The sequence below is a fragment of the Lissotriton vulgaris genome, chromosome 8, assembly GCF_964263255.1.
Source record: "Lissotriton vulgaris chromosome 8, aLisVul1.2, whole genome shotgun sequence".
Lineage (NCBI taxonomy): Eukaryota > Metazoa > Chordata > Amphibia > Caudata > Salamandridae > Lissotriton > Lissotriton vulgaris.
This window is the reverse complement of record NC_141696.1, coordinates 1,280,021,991-1,280,040,149: the sequence shown is the minus strand read 5'-3', so window position 1 is coordinate 1,280,040,149 and position 18,159 is coordinate 1,280,021,991. Positions and strand designations below refer to the sequence as shown.

At 43.3% G+C, this 18,159-nt stretch overlaps 1 protein-coding gene across 1 annotated transcript in view; it reads right to left on the bottom strand.

Moving 5' to 3' along the window:
- The window catches only part of LOC147698613 (cytochrome P450 2J6-like), a 686,733-nt gene that overhangs the window by 259,266 nt on the left and 409,308 nt on the right, over window positions 1-18,159 (bottom strand). The window contains exon 7 of the mRNA XM_086935205.1: window positions 245-432. Within this exon, the coding sequence (XP_086791331.1) occupies window positions 245-432 (188 nt within the window). The remainder of the gene's footprint in view (window positions 1-244; window positions 433-18,159) is intronic.

The window sequence follows — 18,159 nt, the reverse complement described above, 5'->3', positions numbered from 1 at the left end:
GCAAAACTGGTGTGTCCCTTTTACATTGTGTAAGCAGCGTTCTGCCTTCTGAATTGAGCACTTTTCCCATAAATGCAAAGATTTGCCAGTAATCCATCACCCCAATATTTTGCATGAATGATCTGTCATCAAAACTATGAGTTCATAAAATATGCAAAGTGAAGCCAAAGACACAGAAGCAATCGCATGTCTCTGAATCAAAGAGAAGTAACCATCCTGACAACTCAATGACAAACATCATTACCTTTTTAAGATGGAAGCCCTGAATAGTGGTGTCCTTCACACAAAGATGTGGTAGGCCAAGAGGAACAATACTGCTGTAGCGCTGTATCTCATGGATCACTGCATTGGTGTATGGCAGCTTCATCCGGTGTTCATATTGGATTGTTTTGTTGGGTTCAATGACATCATCAAGCTCTCTCTGGATTTTCTCTGGGGAAAGATATGCAATAGTTACTAGTGGGAGATGCAATAGAGACTACCCATTCTCCCCTTTCCTCTGCAATCACGTTGGGAGGATTCAGGCCTGTGGCATTCACAAGCTTTTTAACTCCTAAATAGGAGAAGATTCTCCAAGTGCAATTGTGGTACTCTAAGAACGTAACATAGATGTAACATTGATAATATAGACTTTTTAACAGTTTTATCTGCAAGTTGGAAACTGCTGTGGAAACCCAGTGTCCTATCTTACTGTCACAACCACATAAATCCACATCAATAGCAAATGCATCTGATTTTCTGATACAAAAGTGAAAGCAGAAATGAGATATTTGGAATCAATACATAAGGGGTTATGTAGAGCTTGGCCGATGGCCCAGCATTTTGCCTTGTTAGCAGATGCCATAGCCCTGCGAAGGAGACACCGGTAGATCTTGTATGGAGGTATCCGATTCCGATGACGGGTCAGCAAACTGCAGTGTTCCATTCTGGCATACCTGGATGCAACCCGCACTATCCACCTTTGTCCGCTGTGCCATTGTAGAGAATCTATTCTGTATCCCCATTTCGCTCTGAAATTTTTGAGTGTTCAGATCTCTGGGAGTCTCTGCCCCACTGTGCACTGTGTCCCCCCTAGAGCTTCCAACCATTCAGATGCCTCTGTCGTAGAGAAAAAGCTATATTTCATCCCTTCTTCGCCTAATCATCTTTTGACTGCCATGAATGTTCTCTTTTGATCTTGCACACATTGGATGTAATCCGGGAAAATAACAATGCGATGACCCGCGTATGATGGCACTTCCCTTTGACGAGTGGCCTGCAGTATCACATCTCAGTCACGATAGTTGGAAAAACACGCACTAATAGCCCGTGGGGGTGCCCCGGGTCGCGAGGGAGGAACCAACGCTCTATGTGACCTTTCAATATTGAAAAACTATGATAGTTTCTTGGGAGCCAGGACCTTGATAATCCAATCCTCCAAGACCAGTTCTGCAGAGGGCTCTTTTGCTCGCTCTGGAAAGCCCACAAATCTCAGGTTATTTCTCCTTGATCATCCCTCTTGATCTTCGGCTCCATCATCAAGTACAGACATGTTTGGAAAAATCCGAGACAGTTTCCTTCATTACCTTAACTCCTGCCTGTAGGGCCTCCACATTTTTCTCATTTGCAGTGACCCTGCTTGTTACCTGGCATAGGTTATATCTTAGTAGGTTAACGTCAATGGCCACTGCATCAATTTTATTGACCATGCCATTCCTGGAGACTGTATTGCTGCCATAATGTCTGCCAGTGATGGATCGGGGACCACCAAATTTATGGCCTCTTCTCCTTGCACCTCTGCATCCCCTGCTTGTTGCACCGACTCCGGTGGACATGGCAGCGCATAATTGGAAATGTTATTTGACTGTACCCGGGTACCTTGGCCTTTCACTAAATTGGTACATTAGGATGCACTTAGGCTTGGTCTCTGAGAAGGCCACAGGTCTAGGATCACTGTCACTTCTTTCAGTCCAGTAAGCCCCTCAGATGTGTCAGGATATCTACTTGTTATAGGTGCGTGCTATAAATTCTCCTCAGGAACTGGCTGGTATCACTAATGGCTCCACAAAAGAACCTCTATCTATGGGCCCACAGTGCTCTTGGCCCAAAGAATCCGACCATGGGAGCCCTTGTCCTGGTCGGTATAAGTGTCACGTCACTCGTCTCAAGGATCACTCATTGTGCACCTCCCTTCCCTCCAGCTTCAATATTCTCTGTATGTGCTCGTATTCCATATGCCCAGTTCAGGCAGTACTTCTGCGTCTTGTCCGTTCACCAGTGAACTCTATTGGAAGCTATCGAGGTAATTTCCAGTGGCCTCGGAGACTTATTGTGTTGGTCTCTTCTCCCCCTTACTCTGCTATCAGTCTCGTCGCTGCTTGAGACAGGGCGCAGCCTGTCCACAATTCTCGTGCCAGTCTCTCCCTTCTCCTTCAGGTGTGCTGGAGGCTCTTATTCAGATGTTTACTTTACAGGTCTCTTCGCTTCCCCCCACTGGAATTGAGACAACGCTCCCGGTTCCAGGTAAGACCTTTGTACATACTTTTATTCCCTCTCTGCAGGCTACAGCCGGTCAATGCGCACATGGACAGACTTCTGCTATGGATCTGTGCTCCCCCTCATCAGGACAAGCACCAAGTGTGTCTGGGCTCTTGCTATATTGTTAATTCAATTGTTTGCAAATTGTTTATTTCATTAACACTTTGACTTGTTGATTTCGAGCATAGTTTGTTGTCCTTTTACATTTTTCAAACATTTTTATCCTTCAGGCAATGTCATCACAATGTATCCAATGCATTTCGGGCATTTAGGTCATGCCCTTCATCAGGGAATTGACACTGCAAAACGTAATAGGGTACAGTTACTGTAGTGTAAAACAATTTGTGGCATAAATAATATCATTGCAACGTGCCATCATGCAGATTTAACATTGCGAAGAGAACAAAACTGAAAACAAACATGCAAACAGGGTTCTGGAAATATTCTGCTAGACAGTGTAATGGTGGTGTGCACACGAAGGTGCTCTAGGAAATGAGAATGGGGCGTCACTTACATGCCTTTCTGTGTGTTGTTGTTACGATCTGTAAAAAAACGGTAGGACTCGGTTAAAGTATGGATATTGAGAGCTGGGGCGTAGCGCTCAAGGAATATGGGCCTGTCCTTAGTTGTGAACTAACCTGGAAAGGAACTCGAACGTGCTCGGGTCCGTTACTCGTCTTCCATAGCGACGGCACGAAGATTACCGGCCGCGCTTTGCTATTTTGAAGTGATTCCGGTCATGTGATGTGTCACGTGACAATTGACAAAAGAGAAAGACTACGGCGAGTCTGTGATCATCAACCGGGGGGTCCGAATTAACTGGGGGAATCATCCGTTAGGTGAGACGGTGGACGCACGAAGGTGATTTGTGGTATGGAGAATGTAATAAAAAAAAAATTAGATGGGCATGGGCTCCCAACAGTGAGAAGTAGAGAAAAAAACGTAAAAAATGCTATGAACCCGTCAGGGCACGAACCTGTGTGGTATGGGTGTGCAAGTGGTCTAGTTTTATGAGTAGTGCCACTGACAAGTATTGCAAGTTACAAGAAAATATAGGGGTACAATAAACATGGTACAGTGAGTGTCAGATATTATTATGAACGAACACAGTATACACAAGGTACAGTCTGCGGAGCAATTGATTACAAGTAACAAGAGAATTCGATTCTTTCATTCAAACCCATCGATTTTTGGGTGGAAAGTTTCTGGATCCAGTGGTTCTCTCTTCTAAGAAGATGTTTAGAATTGTCTCTCCCCTCAATTTTCTGGACTGTTTCTAGTATAATGTACTTGATTTGGGAGACATTATGATGTTCTTCTACGAAGTGCGATGATAGGGCTGATTTCGTATTCTTCAATCGAATGTTAGATTTATGTTCTGTTAGTCGTACCTTAATACGACGCTCTGTCTTGCCCACGTACATCTTTCCACATGGGCATCTTATCCCATAGATTAGATTGCTGGATTCACAAGTGGCATTCACCTTGAGTTTAATAGGTGAATGCCACTTGTGAATCCAGCAATCTAATCTATGGGATAAGATGCCCATGTGGAAAGATGTACGTGGGAAAGACAGAGCGTCGTATTAAGGTACGACTAACAGAACATAAATCTAACATTCGATTGAAGAATACGAAATCAGCCCTATCATCGCACTTCGTAGAAGAACATCATAATGTCTCCCAAATCAAGTACATTATACTAGAAACAGTCCAGAAAATTGAGGGGAGAGACAATTCTAAACATCTTCTTAGAAGAGAGAACCACTGGATCCAGAAACTTTCCACCCAAAAACCGATGGGTTTGAATGAAAGAATCGAATTCTCTTGTTACTTGTAATCAATTGCTCCGCAGACTGTACCTTGTGTATACTGTGTTCGTTCATAATAATATCTGACACTCACTGTACCATGTTTATTGTACCCCTATATTTTCTTGTAACTTGCAATACTTGTCAGTGGCACTACTCATAAAACTAGACCACTTGCACACCCATACCACACAGGTTCGCGCCCTGACGGGTTCATAGCATTTTTTACGTTTTTTTCTCTACTTCTCACTGTTGGGAGCCCATGCCCATCTAATTTTTTTTTATTACATTCTCCATACCACAAATCACCTTCGTGCGTCCACCGTCTCACCTAACGGGTGATTCCCCCAGTTAATTCTGACCCCCCGGTTGATGATCACAGACTCGCCGTAGTCTTTCTCTTTTGTCAATTGTCACGTGACACATCACATGACCGGAATCACTTCAAAATAGCAAAGCGCGGCCGGTAATCTTCGTGCCGTCGCTATGGAAGACGAGTAACGGACCCGAGCACGTTCGAGTTCCTTTCCAGGTTAGTTCACAACTAAGGACAGGCTGTTGTATCCTCGTGCTCCTTGCTGAGCTTGCCTCGTCGCATGCTCTGGAATGTGGAATCCTATGCCTAGGTATTCCAGTGATTCCAGTGCAGCGGTTGGCGTGGGCTCTTGATGTCTCTATCTCGCTTTCTTAATAAACCCACTCTTACCTTCATATCCTGACCAGTCTACTTCTTTCCATGATGGATACTTCACTGGCGACTTGGTGAGAACGAACCTACGCGACTTGAGAGCCTGCAGCCCCGGTATCTCCGGACCAAGATTACCGTTGCCGCCATAAGGTGCTGAATTCCCTCTCTTATGTCAGCGGAGCCTTCGTGATCGAATTGATGTCATTTTCCTGAAAATCCCGCTTGTTCCACGTTAAGCGGTGAGAATAACTTCATTTAAATCCTCTTTTGCCATTTGAACGCTTTGTTTTCTGTGCGCGAGTTAACGCATGCGCACTGTCACGCGTCTGGAAACGTCAGCGCTCAAGATTCTCTACATTCTAACCAGGCAGCGTCAGCACAAGCAAACTACGTCTGTACTGTAATATTACCGTCCTGTCTGCCATTGTGACGTCACAAAGCTCCTCTTCAAGGAAATTCTCGTGTTCTCCTTCAAGGAATAATTCCTTTCAAGAACGTTTTACCACTGTTGTTTTATGACATCACAATACTTTACTAAGACATTTTCTGCACACTAGTGAAGTTATATTTTTCAGCTTTTTTCCATTTATTCTCCTGAATCATAATGGAAAGTTTCAATGCCCCTCCGCCATTTTTGGCGAGTCCCGGTGAACCACCACTAGAATGGAAACAGTGGCGTGAAGGATTTGAGGCTTATCTTGAAGCCATTGGTGGTGAGAATTACACCGACAAACGCAAACTTTCCATTCTTAAGCATTCACTTGGCGCAGAAGGAAGGCAAATTCTTTCCCATCTGCCTCCAATGACATTAGATAACTCATCCGAGGAAGAAGTTGATGTCTATGAAAATGCAATTATGCAGCTCGATAAACAGTTCATTAAAAAAGTCAATGAAGTGGTGGCACGTCACAAGTTTCTTAGCAGACAACAACTTCCCGTTGAACCAATTGATTCTTTTATCAAAGATTTAAGGATCCTGGCTGCCAAGTGCAACTATCAACAATTCCAAGATCAAATGCTAAGGGACCAGCTTGTACATAATGTTTCTGATGTGAAACTTCAAGAGAAATTGCTCGATGCAAAAGACTTATCCCTTTCAAAAGCGCTTGACATTGCACACCGATTTGAAGATATGAAGCTTGGCATCAAAGAATTGTCCGATAAAAAACCTAAAGAATCCTCTTCCGAAAATTCCAACATATCTGTTGTCCAAAATATCAAGAAAAACCCATCTGAATTTACTTCCAACAAACCTATGTTTGCTTCTGCTTCGCATCAAAATTTCAGGAAGGATGTAGTTTGTTTCAAGTGTGGCTTTTCAGGCCATGTAGCAACGGATAAAAGATGTCCCGCTATAGGACAATTTTGCAACTACTGTAAGTCTAGAGGTCATTTCGCCAGGATGTGCAAAAGTCGCAACAGATCGAAATATTCTAATTCTGATCCTAGACGTCCCAAATTCTCTGAGGTTCAACCGGTGGACATTGATGACGATGAATACGATGATATCTGCAACGTCTACGAAGTTGGAGAGGAAAAAAAAGACTCACCCTTCTGTATGCTCCAAATTGGGTCCAAATCTATAAAAGTCATGGCGGACTCTGGTGCGAAGTACACTTTAATTGGTGATGATGTGTTGTTAAAAGAATTTCCAGATGTCATATCTTTATTTCCCTCTGACATAAAATTAAGGGGATATGGTAAAAAACCCATTGAAGTATTTGGATACTTTCCCTCCACTTTATCGTTTAAGGGCAAGTCAATACATGCTAAAGTTTATGTTGCTAAGGATGGGTCATGCTTACTGGGTTGGCCACAGCAGAGAGAATTGATGATGAAACTTGATCCCAATCACCCTGATCAAGTTTTAGGGTATTCTGACTTCATCAATTCTGTTGATGTGTCCTCCGACAACAAATGGGAAACTATTTTTCCACAGGTCTTTTCCCCTAGTTTGGGTTTACTCAAAAATTTTAAACACAAAATTATCCTCAAACATAATGCTGTTCCCAAAGTACATAAAGTACGCAACATACCCTTAGCCTTACGTGAATCTGTTAAAAAAGAACTTCAGAGATTATGCGACTTAGATGTAATCGAGGAAATTGAATCCTCTGAGTGGCTTTCGCCTGTAGTCGTAGCCCACAAACCCAATGGGAAAATTCGTTTGTGTGTGGATATGCGCGATTTAAATTCAAATGTGTGGGTTGATAGACATCCTTTACCCAATATTGGAGAAATGTTCGCTAAGCTTAAGGATGCATCTATCTTCACCACATTGGATTTATCTAACGCATATCATCAGATAGCACTTCATGATGATAGTAAGCATCTGACTTCGTTTATAACCACTGAGGGTGCATACAGATATAAAAGGATGCCTTTTGGATTAGTATCCGCATCTTCAGTGTTTCAGCGTGTAATGCACAACATGTTTAAGAATGTGTCTAATGTGTTATATTTTCAGGACGACATATTGGTTTTCGGCAAGGACGGATCTGAACATTCTGAAGTTTTGTTTAAAGTCCTGTCCATCCTTCAAGACAACGGTCTTACCCTCACCAAAGAAAAATGCAAGTTTGGAAAAAATTCAGTAGATTATTTGGGTCATTCCATCAGTAAAGAGGGCATTTCTCCCAAATTGAGTTTAGTTAAGGCAATTGAAAATGCACCTGAACCTATCAACAAGGATCAACTTAGATCCTTTCTCGGTTTAGCCGAATACTATGCCAAGTTCATCCCCTCTTTCTCTGATAAAACGTCTCACTTGCGCAAATTGATGAAAAACCATCAAGAATTTATTTGGGATGATAACTGCAAATGTCAATTTAATTTTATCAAGAAATGTATTATTTCTGCTCCTGCTTTGTCCCCATTTGACACCAATTGTAAATCATTTATTGTCACAGATGCAAGCAACGTTGGCATTGGTGCGGTTCTGATGCAAAAGCAACACAGCGGTTTTGTCACTATCGCTTTTGCATCAAGACCGTTACGGGGTGCTGAAACAAAATATTCCACTCTTGAAAAAGAAACATTGGCTTGCTGGTGGGGAATTGAGTACTTTCGCAGGTATGTATATGGTGCAGACTTTGTTGTACGTTTTGACCATCGTCCCCTTGTAGATCTTTTTACGACCAAAGGATGTGGAAAAGCCACTTCTAGAATTGCAAGATGGCAGTACAAGTTACAAGATTTCCATTTTTCTGTTGAGTACATTCCCGGTGCAAAGAATGTCATTGCTGACTTTCTTTCCAGACTTCCCGTGGAAGACGATAATCATGTTGCACCTGACAATGACCCTGACAAAGTGGTGTCAATTTGTGAAGTGTCCAATGGATGCATTCGTGAAGATGATTGGATTTTGGCTTGTAATAGTGACCGTGATTACTTGGATGTTGTGTCTTTTGTCAAAATGGTTGGCCTTCCAAGAACAGTCTATCCCCTAATTTTTTGCCTTATTTTCAAGTGGCTCAAGAACTTTCCATCCAGGGAGAAACTCTCTTGAGAGGTTTACTGTTAGTGGTTCCGGATAATTTAAGGAACACCGTATTGGACATGGCTCATGAGGGTCACCCAGGCATGTCCAGTATGAAAAGAAGGATAAGGAGTGAATTTTGGTGGCCTGGTGTCGACAAGTTAATCGAGAAAAAAGTAAGGTTCTGCGTTGAATGTTGTGTGAGTGATAAATCGCAAAAGCCTGTTAAATATCACCACGATTCTATCTCGAGACCGTCAAAACCATGGGAATGCGTTTCTGTAGACATTGCTGGTCCGATGTCCTTTGGTCAGAGTCCAGTGTACGCCATTGTCTTGATAGACCAGTTCTCCAGTTGGCCTGAAGTGAAATTTGTCCCCCATGTATCTTCTAGGGTGGTTATCGATTTCCTCAATTCAATTTTTGAAAAAGAAGGTTTCCCTTCTTCCATCCTTTCTGATAATGGCACACAGTTCACCTCTGCTGAGATGAAATCCTTTTGTTGCAACCATGGCATTTTACACAAACGCTCTTCTGTTTACTATCCTCAAGGCAACGGCATGGTTGAAAGGTGGATTAGGGTGCTCAAGGAGGGTCTGCAACTTGCTGTGTGCAACGGTGAGAATTGTTACGAGGCTGTTAGAAAACTTCTGTGGAGTTATCGGAATACTCCTAAGGCTGATGGTGACCTGTCCCCTTTTGAAAAAATGCGGGGGAGGAAGAGTGTATGTAACTTAAGCCAACCCTGGATGCGAGACCTTGTAAGTGGTAATCGTGCTAGTTGTGGTGCTCCTGTGGTGTCTTCCAATTCCAGCAATCCATGCAAGGTTGGTGATTGGGTACGTGTGAGAAAGTCTGGTTTTCTTAGATCTGGTGTGTCACGTTTTTCTGACCCGTTGTTAGTTGTTAGAGTGGGTAGGCAAGTTGTAGAGTTGTCAGACGGCAATGTTTGGAGCCTCTCTAAAGTTGTCAAAGTTCCGCCTCTCCTTAGCAGTTCCTTTTCTCCCAACCATTCTGGGACCATTCCTTCAAGTTCCAATTCACGTCACCCTCCTGTTTTCCCACGTTCCCTTCAGCCCATTCCCATTCACTCCCCTCATCCGAGTTTTCCCCGTCTGAGGAAACCTCCTGTTTGGCACAAAGATTACGTTGTTGGAGAATAACTTTCTTTCTTCAAAATGTTCTCAATGTTATGAAATTGCATTCATTGTTTTGCTTGTATGTATTATATGTTAAGGTTAATTCTTTTCTTTTCTAGTAAGGGGGATGTGTTGTATCCTCGTGCTCCTTGCTGAGCTCGCCTCGTCGCATGCTCTGGAATGTGGAATCCTATGCCTAGGTATTCCAGTGATTCCAGTGCAGCGGTTGGCGTGGGCTCTTGATGTCTCTATCTCGCTTTCTTAATAAACCCACTCTTACCATCATATCCTGACCAGTCTACTTCTTTCCATGATGGATACTTCACAGGCCCATATTCCTTGAGCGCTACGCCCCAGCTCTCAATATCCATACTTTAACCGAGTCCTACCGTTTTTTTACAGATCGTAACAACAACACACAGAAAGGCATGTAAGTGATGCCCCATTCTCATTTCCTAGAGCACCTTCGTGTGCACACCACCATTACACTGTCTAGCAGAATATTTCCAGAACCCTGTTTGCATGTTTGTTTTCAGTTTTGTTCACATCGCAAAGTTAAATCTGCATGATGGCACGTTGCAATGATATTATTTATGTCACAAATTGTTTTACACTACAGTAACGGTACCCTATTACGTTTTGCAGTGTCAATTCCCTGATGAAGGGCATGACCTAAATGCCCGAAATGCATTGGATACATTGTGATGATATTGCCTGAAGGATAAAAATGTTTGAAAAATGTAAAAGGATAACAAACTATGCTCGAAATCAACAAGTCAAAATGTTAATGAAATAAACAATTTGCAAACAATTGAATTAACGGAGTGGAAGTCTTTTACGAGGAAAGACAACAAAATGTGTGCCCGTAAAGGGATGATTCTAGAGAACCTCTAGTCTCACTTTTCAGCTTATGTTCAAGACGCCGTCGGACCCTCGACGCCACCTTTCGGTGCACCATAAAATTCAACTAAACCTAACATAACTACACTGTAACAAATCAGCTGTGCATCTATCCAATTTCAATCACTCTTGCTATATTGGCCACGGAGCTCCAACAGTGCGTTGCAGTGTCCAGTCCCTTCACAGGGTTAGACTCGGCTAAGGCCCACCCACTTTATTCTCGGGGGCTCACTATGTTTTGGTCCTCCTCAAATCTCCCGGCTCTCATACCTCTCAGGAGTTGCTCGCAGGGACATTCTTCTCTATATGGTTGCCACTCTTGGAGCCACTCTGTACGGCCCGCAGAGACGGCCACCTGGTTCGCCACAGTACTTCTGCCCGCGTCTACTGCGGGTCTCTACCAGCCCTGCTGCTCCGTCTGCCTACTGCACACCACCAGGATCAGAACCTCAAGGCCTGGTATTCTTTTGTTGGGTTGCAGGCCCCCGGATCCCGGCGTCTCAGCTCCTCACTTTACCAAGATGGCACCGGAGTTCAGGAGCCAGCCTCTATTACCGGGCTCTCGTTCAGCTTTACACCAGATCGGCTTCCTCCAGATAATCATCCAAAGACAGGATGCCGTTTTGTGAGGTAGGTGTCATTTCTACACCCCAGGATTCTATCGGATCTCCCTTTTGCCAGCAGGAGCGCCGAGAATTACGTCCGTATGGCCATATTTTTGTACTACATAGCCTGATAGGGAGAGGGATAAAGGCAATTTATTTTACAGCCCTTCTCACTAGGGGAGATAAGGAAGGTGATAACTGAGCTTCAAGATGGAAAGACCCCCTGGTAGGACAAACCAGAGGGTCCAAATTGTATAGAACATATGTTGAGCTATTAGTTTTGCATCTCCTTGCGGCTGATGGAGCAGGATTTCACGAAACGAAAACCGCTCGTATTGAGTACCCCTGTAACATGTACTAACTGTAAGTAGTGAATATTTCCTAACGTGTACCCTCACATCACACATGGAAAATTTGCTTTGCAATATGCATGAATTAATCCTAACATATGTAAATAATCGGGAATGTGGTACTATTGTGTATAGAACGAGATACAAAAGCTTGCACAGCAAGGCCGCATGAATTTAGAGTAAAAAGCATGAGGTGTATTGCTTTATTCCTGAACAAGCTGAAAGAGCCTGACTCGGTGAAGGAAAATATGCTAGGCATGCGACCAACTCCAGTGTCTTCATGAGAAAATTCTGTAGTTGTTGAATGTATTAATTTTTGTTCCTTGATTGTTACACATATACTCATGAGAGAGAAGGGATGAAAAATGAATATGTATGTATGTATGTATTGGCACACTTGTATAGCGCAATGGCTGTCACCCAACGGGTATCCTGGCGCTTTAGACTTTTGTAATCCATACACAGTGTTTCCAGCTACTGCCCAGCTTACATTGTTCTAGGAAAAAGGTGTGTTTTTAGAGCTTTCTTGAAAGAAGGGAGATCTCCCATACTTCTCAAGCGCAACGGTAGGGAGTTCCACAGTCTCGCTGCAGTGAACCTGAAGGACCGACCTCCCATCCGGGTCCTCAGAATCTTGGGAACTACTACCAAACAAGCTGAGGCCGAGCGGAGAGATCTGGACGGGGTGTACCAGGAGAACAAGTCCTGCAGTGGAGAAGGGCCCTGTCAATGAAGGGCCCTAAATACCAGACAAGGGGCTTTGAAATCAATCCGCTGAAGGCCTGACAACCAGTGAAGATCCCTAAGTGCCATAGTAGATGAGCCAGAACGTCGGCACGAAAGGGCCAATTTGGCAGCAAAGTTCTGTACATGCTGTAGTTTTCCCACCAAGGTCGTAGGCGCCCCCAGAAGTAGTGCGTTACAGTTGTCAAGCCTACTTAAGATGATACTCCGCACTACCTCTGGCCTGACCTGCACAGGGAGCAGGGGTAGTATCTTCCGCAGTGTACAAAGCAGTGCCATACAAGTGGTCACCGTTTTATTCACGGACACGTCCAGCTGCAGGCTGGAACCGAACATCACTCCCAGGTTCCGAACGGATTCAGCCGGTAAACTATTAAACTGGTAAACTATGTGGGAACGGAAGCCTAAAAATGGGGTATTCAAAGAATCGTCTTCTAATGGTAGGGTGACCATCCTCCCCTAGATTTCAGCCAATCCGGTAGCTGGGACAGGCGATTTTAGCAACTTTAGTTATGATATGATATGATATGAAGGGGATTTATAATGCGCAAAAACAATAACCCGCAGGTATCAAGGCGCCTAACAAAATAATCAGAAATAGAGACAGAAGACCTTACATGTAGGCTTGCCGAAAGAGGAGAGTTTTTAGGGCAGTCCGGAAGTTCTGTAAAGACGGAAGGGATCTCAGGTCCAGGGGAAGGTCATTCCACCATTTGGGAGCTAGAGTGGAAAAGGCCCTGCCACCCCATCTAGCTCTTCGTACTCGGGGGACTGTCAGAAGCAATTTCCCGGAGGAACGCAGGTCCCTTCCAGGAATGTAGTGGGAAATGATGGACCCGATTCCAGAGTCGCTGTTTTTGGCGATGGCTCTGTAGGTCAAGCATAGGACTTTGAACCTGATTCGATGTTCTACCGGTAGCCAATGCAGCGTTTTCCTGGCCGCAGTGGCCGAGGAACGTCTGGGAATATCCAGAACAAATCTGGCTATGGCGTTTTGGACCACCTGTAAGCGCTGTAGGTGGCTCCTATTAAGCCCAGCATACAGCGCATAGTTGGATGGACATGTGAATTAAAGGTATAAAGAGTAGGTGATTTAGGGGTGGGGTCTGCTGGTGCGAGTTTCGGAAGGAACTGGAGGAGATAGAGGGATGCACCGTTGATTGTCGGGTTGCAGAGAGGCCTAGCTGTTCTTGTCCTGTCCCTGTCCTGCTTCTTGAGTACTTGATCCCTGACTCTCTGTCCGGGGGTCCCCTACTACTACCTAGGCCTGGGTGGTGGTTTTTCTACTTTCAAATTATTTGGGTTGGTATTCTGATGACTTGAATTCTTGTACACACATTGAGTGGTAGCTGTTCCTAAGGGCCAAATGTATCAAGCCAAATTGAATTCCCAAACGCCGAAGTTCGCTGAATTTCGGCGTTTGCGAATGCAATTTGGACGATTGGTATGCATCAAGGAAATCTTCTTACAAAATAAGGAATCACAAAATATGCGATTCCTTATCTTGCGATTGCATTTAAGGAATCGCAAATTTTGAGATACCTTAAATGCAATGTAAGAAGCCCAAAAAAATAGTAAATTGGCCTTAAGGAATCGCAATTTACCACCAACTTCTAGTTGGTGGTAAGTTGCGAATTCCTTTCAAAATGCATATTTTTTCTATTTTCTAAGTGCCATGTGACGCACATACATGCCCTTAGGGCATGTATATGCACCACATGTCCACCCATGCTGATTTCAGGGGTGCAACAGGGTGTCCTTTCGACACCCCTGCACCCTTGAAAATATTCACAATTTGCGATTAGCAAATTGCGAATCGCAAATTTCCCCTTCATTCCTAAGGGCCTCCTGGCCCATAGAAATGAATGAGAAATTATTCCTTATTTGCGATTAGCAATTTGCTAATCGCAATTAAGGAATTGTAAGAAATCGCTAAAAAGAAGCTAATTTCTACATACATACCATTTTGCGATTTCTAATAAGCGATTCCTTAAAAATCGCTATTTAGGAATCGCAAAACGGAATGTTGATACATATGGCCCTAAATGAGAAGACATTTTTCTACAACTATTTATTGAGAAAGAATGTGTCTGAAGCAATGGTGAGGAACATAGAAAATATAAATCAGCATAGGGGAATTCCTCCTTTAGATAATGGTGCCCTCACAAACCCTTGCGGGTGCCATGCTTCATCATCAGGCGTTGCTCCACGTGGAGGTGGTGCTGCAGTCCACCAAGGGCCCTGCGAGAGGGCTCTTTATCTGAGATCTTTTTTAGGAGGTGCCGCAGTTGTGCATGTGGGTGTAAGGACCCTGTGAAAAAAGTGTGTGAGTGAAAATAAAATTACCTCTTCAGTGCCCCAACATAACTTTATTCAGGGGTCCGGAAGGTAAAATCAAAGGGACTACAGCATAACCTTAATACAAATGTGTAAGGGGGTAGATATGCTCCCAGTACTCTCAGTCCATGGGGGTGATGTGAAAGTGCAATGTGGTCAACATGTTTCGCGCATAAGGTGGGTCCCTAATGGGTGCGCAGTGTGCTTCGTCAGGACCGCGAAAGTGAAGTAAAAAAATCCTTGAGAGTCTGGGAAGAACACGTAATACTCTCACCATACCCAAATGTAGGGTCAGGTGCATCTGAGGCGCTTAGGAGACTCATTTTGTTCGTAGTCTCTTTTTACCCAACCTAGTAAAGACACAAACCAAAAGACAACAAAGAAAACAGAGTATATTACATAGAGAGAATATCAATATAGTCATGCATGGCACTTGCTATGTCGTAATGTTAAATAACAAGTCACACACGACTCCAACGTATGCTCGATGTAGCAAGTGTTGGTGTATGGAACCAGGCTGTGTTATACATGGTAAGAGTGACCCGTAAAAAGAACAATATCCATAAGAAGGATAGGAGAAACATCCAGTTAAAGAATTGAGTGACTAGGAGACAGTAAAACAGGCATTCGGCAAATATTGCGACAGTGGTCTTGAAGCAATCCCAAAAACTCTGTGTGATGCAGGCCTAATTACTCATAATAGGGCTTGAGTTAGTAGTGCACAGAATTATGCCAGGAGTTTGTGGTATCACTTCATGCAGAAATGCGGCCAATACATACATTAGTTAAACTAACTGTGTAGCATGCAAAGTCGACCGCAGTGGTAATAGCAAATAAGCAACGGAGATGATGGAGACGCCTACCTTGAATTTCTTTGCACCTTTTGTCTCTTCATCTATTCCTCCAAATTGATGAATTTTGATTATTGCATATTGTCTGATGTCTCTTTACCTAGCCACTCAATGCAACATATGTTTTTTTAGATTGTTTATTTGCTGAATGTTTTTATTAGATTGTACTCTCTCTCATGAGGTTTTTGCAAGATTAATGCATTGAGTTTAGATAAAAATTAATAATTTGCAAACTAAGAGGCTGTGGTTATTTTAGTCAGGTTTATGATTAGAACTTTGTATAGACTTGCCATTGCCTTCAATTCTTCAACTAATTGGTCCATCGACCAAATAGATGGGAATTGAATAACATGTTTACTGTGAAAACTGTGGATTGTCTAAGTATTGATCAACAGAGTAAAGATTTTGAAAGAAATTTGCAAACTTGACTTAAGCACAACAGGGATTTCGGTGTCTGTGTATGGGCGAAAGTATGTGATTTTATTCAATGTTCATCCCTGATCAAAATACTGGGTTTGCGCTGGATCCGTTTATTGGTAGCAGAGTTATGGTTTAATTATTGATTAATTAGGTAATGGTTATTGAGTATTCATTATATGTTTTAACCTGAAGAGTTAGTGTCTGGTTTATATGTTGTCCAGAAGTACAGGTCCAAGAGTTGCCAGAGGAATCCCGGGAAGGAATTAGCCTGACGTAGGCAGAAGAAGAGTGTGTTAAAAAAATCACACTGCAGAAGTACTTTGTCTGTTGTGATAATACTGAAAAGCTAGGTAGGGTAATTGGTAATATATTTAGGGAAATTTTTGTGTGAAAGAGGAGAGTCGGTAACATCAAAGGCTTACCTTTTGAAACTCTGGCAGTATCTCCGGGAGGAGTAACTGGACACCCTTTTTGTACGTCAAACGATCCTCTTGTGAAACCTTGGTTTCATCCCTTGAGAAGGAATAGGTCACTTCGGAACTTGCTAGAAAAGTGAAATAGCGCTTGCCATTATTATTGCTTGCAGTGTAGACTGCTTAAAGGAGGGTTGGCCCTTCCCGACATTAACCTGTACGCTGTGGCATTTCAGTTTAAGAGTATTCAGATGCTACTTATTAAACCAGATGGGTCAACTTGGGGCAGAGTGTTGGGTGAGATGGTGAGAGTAGAAGGAGGAGGTGGAGGAGAGGCCTTCTTGTATAAGTTTGGTCCCCCGAGATTTTTCAAGCGGGTTGGTCTGAAGGTTCTAAGGGCAGCACTGGAGGTGTGGTATAGGGTAAGGATCAGCTGGGGTCGGCTACTATTCAGATCTTGCTCCTGTTTGGGACTCGCCCGGAACCCCGGAATTTCTGAGAGATACACTGGCAGCACCAATAAAGATGGCAGGAATTACTACCTGGACATAATTGACTGATGATGAAGGGGTACATCCGTGGGAATATTTGAGGGCAAAGGTAGGGACCGGATTATCAAGATTTAAATACCTCCAGTTAGTTTCCTTGTTTGCTGCAGAATGGGGTGAGATAAAAGGAAACTGAGAAATTGAGAGGCTGTGTCAATCCATTCTACCAGTTAAGAAGGAAATATCCATTTGGTATAATCATTTATCAAATACTGAAGATCTTCGGATCGTAGCTGCAGAGGTGGCTTGGAGCCAATCCCCCATGGCACTGCAGGCAGAGACCCACTTTGAACCGTCTTTAAAGAAATTATATAAGTGTATAAAACCTGCCTGCTTGAAAAAGAACCATTTCGTTGTCATCAATAGACTCTATTATACGCCTTTTAAAATAGCAAAATTTGCCCCAACACCTTCACCCAAATGTCGAAGAGGTCATACTTCATTAGCTAATGACATCCATATTTTTTATGAATGTACAGAGTTGGAACTCTTTTGGGAAGGGGTGGGGGACACCCTGTCGGGAGTTTTCAAGACCAAAGTGGAGATAAATCTCCCCCTGATCCTATTTGGGGATAATGGTCTTTTTTGTCAGACTGCATTGTGGCTGGACAAAGGTCTGTTATTATACATGATCTCACTGGCAAGGAGTGAAATCTGCAGATGGAAAGAACCCCTTCCCCCGAAAAGAGAGGATTTGCTTAAAGCAGCTTTCGCCATGGCCCGGCTGGAGTATGAGGGTGTAGAGGATAAGCCATCTAACATCTGGCATCCTCTAATGAGTTGGGGACGAAATCTAAGACTCATCCAGTTGGTCCAATGATTACACCATGTCCCCGTACTAAAAGGGGAAAGGTCAGGTGACTCAAGTGCATGCAGTAAGCCATGTGGCCCCCAGCTCGAGTATAAGGCTGTATAACATCCGCAACGACTTGACAAGGTGAGATGAGGAAAAAAAAATGAAAATCTCTTTGAAAGGTGAAGACTATCTCTTTATTTAGCGGACCAGACAAAGTAGCATCGTTTTTATATGTCGTTACTAACCAATTTTGATTAAGAAAAATAAATTCAGAAAAATATTGCCGTAAGATTTTGTAAAGGAGGGGCCAGTAGCAGTAGTGATATTGACGTCACAAAGGTGCTGCACTGGTATTGGAGGATACAGCAGGTGTGTATCGAAGAGCAGATTATAAAGGGAGGGTTAGTAGCAGGAGTAAACTGACGTCACAAAGAACTGCGCTGTCATTGGTCAGACAGCCGGGGCGAACAGAGTGGTGATTGATTGACTAGTGTGAGATGCACTGATAATAAATAAGACTGAAATTACATAGTTTATTGTGATTGGTTGGTTGGTGTAAGAC